Raw genomic sequence first — 5000 nt, forward strand, 5'->3', positions numbered from 1 at the left:
GGATGAATATATATTGCAGCCTATTTCTTTAGCAATGAATTATTGAAATGTTATTTTTATTTATGAAATTATCAGTGAATATTTACAAATGGAATTACAATAATTTTAATCACCAATTTTATGATTTTCCTCATGTTATATCTTGTTGGTGTTGAAGTCATTGTAATCCAACTTCATCCTGTTTGACACTAGCTTTACACCTATATTCCTTGAGGCTCGTCATATATAGAGTCCAACAATATGTATGAAGTTGGAATCCATTCTTTTGATTAATAGGAATATCATGAACATCAAGATCATAGCTACCAAATTCACTTGTGGAAGAGTGGTGAAAGTTAAATTGAATATTACACAAATATATTTGAAAGAATATTTCTTTATGTGAATATTTAACTGTATATTAGCAATGTATGAACAAATAATGTTATTACATACTGAAGTTCTATACTTTTTGATAAAAAAAATCAAATAAAGATACAAGAAAAAAATATGTTGAAAAGTTGATGATTGGACTGTATCTATGGTATGTTAGCTTGCTTTTTCTTTACTAATACTATTATTTTCATGTCATTATTGTTAATGATATATCCTGCTTTACAGGGAAAAGCTTGTCATCAGCCATGTCGCAGGAAGGTAATGGTGAACCGCAGCAGCAGGAGCAAGCACAACAGGAACAGTCACAGTCTTCACCCAGGGGCATTGAAGCTCTGAAGGCACATGTTCTTGAGCATAAGGTGGACACAGCGTTATGGGCCACCCGGGCACTTACTCTCGTATTCTGTATATCTTACCTCATTCCCATCTTTGGGTAAGTTTTGAAGTTTGGATTTTATTGTTCACTCCTCCTCTGCCTCTTTCCTTCCCTTTTTCTTGACCTCCCTTCCACACTAAGTCACTCCCTCTTTCTTTTGTTTCTCCTCTTATTTTGTTGACAAATATTTAAGTCTAAATACATAAGGTTTAAGAACTATACCTTCATTGAAATTTAATAATAAAATTTCTTACAGTAACCCATACAGCAGCTACCAGAAGGTTCTGGTGAGCAATGCAGCAACATCTGCCCTCCGTTTGCACCAGAGGATCCCCTCTGTGCAGCTCACACGAGAGTTCTTCCTCCAGCTGCTGATGGAGGACTCGGCCCACTACCTATTGTACTCCATTATCTTCATGTACACAGCCTCTATCACCATGGTGCTGGCCCCAATATTCCTCTTTGCTCTCCTGCATTTTGCCAGCTATACCCTGTCATTGCTTGATGTGAGTATAGTGAAATTTAATGAAGGGGACTAAAGATGAAAACGAGAGGTAGAGGGAGTAGTATACTTGTAGTATAAGCCCTTCTGCGCCATGCTTTTTCACGGAGTCAGATCACTTTTGTATTGCATTTTTCCATTTGTTGAAAGTTATTTTACTTCTTCTCATGATGACCTATTATACCAAATGCTAATTAGAATCAGTTTAGTAATATATCACATAAAGACTCCTATTTCATCCATAAGTCTGGAAAATAACAGAAAAAAAACACACTTCGTAAGTTCAGCTCAAGTTGAAATGTGGCCTATTTCAGAATGGTTGAAATGGAATTGGTTTGTTTTGTAAGCATATATAATATATATTATATATATATATTTTATATATATAAATATATTTTATATATTTATATATATAATAATAGATATTAATTTAAGGGCAGTCATATATATCTATATTTTTTTTTTTTTTTTTTTTTTTTTTTTTTTTTTTTTTTTTGGTGAGGTAATCAATAGATTTAATTTTTTCATCAAGTTTTTCAAAAAATTGTCAATTTTTGGAGGTGCACAGTCACACTAGTACTCTACCGCCAGGAGTCATCAACGCTGTCACTCGCCTTGCAGTTGTAAACAATGGTGCCGAGCAAGCGACAGTGTGCACCGATGTTAAACTTTGTTTTAGCAGTTGCTAAGCATAACAAGAAAATATTCTCAACCAAATATTCTTCGGAAAGATGTAACCACGCAGGAGATTTGGCACAGTCAAAGCTGTTTCAAAGCTGGTGGAGAAAGGGGGTGCTCTGCTGCTGACTAATGTAAACAATCAAATTAAGCGCTTAAAACAAATTTTATTGGAAATGAAACTTAGATTTGCATATTTCTATTTGTTAATTTTATAATGATATAAAAAAAAATCATTAAATTTGATTATAATTAACGATTTTAAACAAATACAAACATTTTTAAATATAGTTCTTGATTTGAGTATGTTTGGCTAAAAAGACAATGAAAATGTTTTCTCACGGAAACTTGGGATTATCAGAGAATTGACGGAAAAGTTCTAGTGTGACAACGCCTTTACAAAACTGAGCCAAGATCAATTTGTAGATAAAAAGGCAGTAAGGTGCTTTTTCTAATGGTTAACCTAATAACAGAAAGTTCCATCTCAGTATTTTTCATGATATTTTGCTCAGGGGAATAATTTTATTCTTTTCTACCATATATCACCTCAATTGTTAATATACCCAGACTAAGCAGTAATTGGAGAAGCAGTAACATTTGTCCAGTAATTCCTTCCTGCATCTAAATTCAGAGCAGAAGTCAGTTCTGATGATGTGATACCTGATCAACAGCTGCAACTATAGCATTGCAGCATTAGCATAAGTTCTAGTGATTTAATTTAGATATTCTTGAACTGACATGGTGTTTCACATTCTAACCCCCAGGTAATTGGCCAGAACAATGCCCTGGGATCCAGATTCCTCATCTCCCTGGTTGAGTTCCAGCACAGAAACATTTTGCGAGCAGCTGCCTTTGTGGAAATATTCCTGATGCCCCTGTGTGTGGTGTCACTTTTCCTGTAAGTTTACTTTAATATAAGATTGAAGCAGATACAACTTATGTAAATGGTTTAGGTTCCAACAGAAATTTAGATTGCATAGATAAGTTATCCAATGGATAAAGTCATATTACATCAGCATTGGAAATAATATTACATGGGTCTACAAATCTTAATCACAAACTCATGAATATCTGTGCATAGTTCTTACACATTTCTTTCTCATTTATTTTACCTTTGACCTTGCGGAATAGTATAAGAATATATTTAATCTGAAATAAAGTGCAAATCTATGTCATAGCAATTTTATATTATTAGTCACTGTATGAAACTTAATCCTAATATTGTTTATCTTTCTTGCAGTGGCAGAGTTAGCTTAATCACTCCGTTTGTGTATTACCGATTCTTGCTCCTGAGATACTCCTCACGGCGGAACCCCTACACTCGTAACATGTTCCACGAGTTACGCATGACAGCCGAGTACACAGTGAACAAGCCTGGGATACCAGCATTCCTGCGAAATGCTGTGAACAGAGCTATTGTTTTCATCTCTGGGTTGGCTCCAGCTGTGGTTGCTCAGTAGTGTTATTTCTGATTGCTATTGTTAGAGACAAGTAGATTTGTTCAAGTTCAACTGCAGGACAGGTCTTTTTAACCCTGTTTTGGAATTTTTGTATCAAGGATAGAAAAAAAGAAGGAAAAAGTTTAGGAGAAGAGATGAATAGTTACAAAATATACCTTATGATTACTAACATAGGCCGGTGGAACCAGACAAGCAATTGTATATGATCAGACATATGAAAGATAGAGTGACAGGAAGTGAATGCCTAGAGGTGTAGATAATGATAGGCAAAATATACATTTAAACTCTTTCCTGTTTTATATGGTAGTTTTTATGGTGAAGTAAATGAAATGTTGTGTGAACATGGTGTAAAATATATGTACCCTAAAGTACTAAATTTTTAGTCATTGTGCTAAAGGTGTCTAATCTATAAGAGAGATAACAGAACTGTTGTATTTAAAATAAAATATTGATTAACATTTTACTTGGATGACTGGAAATCATTGTATTTAAACATATCACATTACCAGTGGTTTATTTGATTGATTGAAACAAGGAGAGTTCTTGCTTGAGAAATGTAACTCTGCATATTCATTTTTCCTTAATTGATTTCTACTATCAGACATATTGTGTGGTGCATTATGGTGGAGAAAAACATTAATGAAAGGAGTAAATAGCAGTGTTCATTCCAAAGTTGTAAGGCTTCTAGTTTTATAGAGAACATGTTTAAATGATTTTTGTTTACACTGTTAAGGCTCTCCTTTTCTTTATCTTCTATTCCTTGTGTCTCTTCTCTCTTTCATACTTTCTCTCTCTCTCACATTTCCTCTCTTTCATATATTCTCTCTCTCTCTCATACTTTCTCTCCTTCTCCTTTCTTTTCTTTAAATCTCTCTCCCAGTTATACCTGAGATTCAGGCTGTCATGTAGAATGGTTGTAAGTGTTTATCATAAGTGAAAGTTTTACTTTAAAGCTTTTTGTTACTCTGCAAATTGATGTTTTTTTCAAACACAATTTCTATCACTTTACAAATTGATGTAATTTTTTTTATACACATTTTCTATCACTTGAAATTTCTTAATGTCTTGTGAAGAATACTTTTCATCTATGAATATTGTCACAAAGAAAAATAATACCTCTGAAATGATGTGAAGAATGATGGGTAGAGAGTGATTTTTATTTCTATACTTTGTAAAAGGTGCATGAACATTAGAAAAGCTGTTTTTATTTCTATACCTCATGTATGGTGCGCAGATAACTAAATAGAGGAAAACTGTTAGTAATACGGGAAATACATGTCATGATCAAGGTGGTATTACAACTTTTGTAACTCACATAGTGAAGAGAGAAAAAAATATCCACTAATTAATGTGGAATGGTATGGTCTAAAGTATTTATGTGTGAGTTTAGAATATCATCTGTATATTAGTTGTAGCATTTCAGTTTGAACTTTTTAATTCTATCTTGATATAAACCAAAAACTGTTGTAGGGATAGAGAGAGCCATTATTGAGTCATCTATGTATGATTTGTAAAAATGAATATGTATTGCATTTTCTAATACTTTGAAGGTTGGAATGTTTCTGATGTAATTAAAAGAAAAGATGAAAGTTGATATTTATTTTTTATT

The 5000-nt window shown here is 33.2% G+C and overlaps 1 protein-coding gene across 3 annotated transcripts in view; it reads left to right on the forward strand.

Moving 5' to 3' along the window:
• Positions 1-4985, forward strand: part of Kr-h2 (transmembrane protein 33-containing Krueppel homolog 2) — a 7010-nt gene extending 2025 nt beyond the window's left edge. For all 3 annotated transcript variants that reach the window (XM_086536988.1, XM_086536987.1, XM_043018148.2), the window contains exons 2-5: positions 601-808; positions 1008-1257; positions 2696-2829; positions 3172-4985. In XM_086536988.1, coding sequence (XP_086393114.1) covers positions 621-808; positions 1008-1257; positions 2696-2829; positions 3172-3391 — 792 coding nt within the window. In that variant the 5' untranslated portion in view covers positions 601-620 and the 3' untranslated portion in view covers positions 3392-4985. The remainder of the gene's footprint in view (positions 1-600; positions 809-1007; positions 1258-2695; positions 2830-3171) is intronic.
• The last annotated feature ends 15 nt before the right edge of the window (positions 4986-5000 follow it).

This window comes from Penaeus japonicus, unplaced genomic scaffold (genome assembly GCF_977035675.1).
Source record: "Penaeus japonicus unplaced genomic scaffold, GWHDUDI00000001_assembly GWHDUDI00000005, whole genome shotgun sequence".
NCBI classification, from domain to species: Eukaryota; Metazoa; Arthropoda; class Malacostraca; order Decapoda; family Penaeidae; genus Penaeus; species Penaeus japonicus.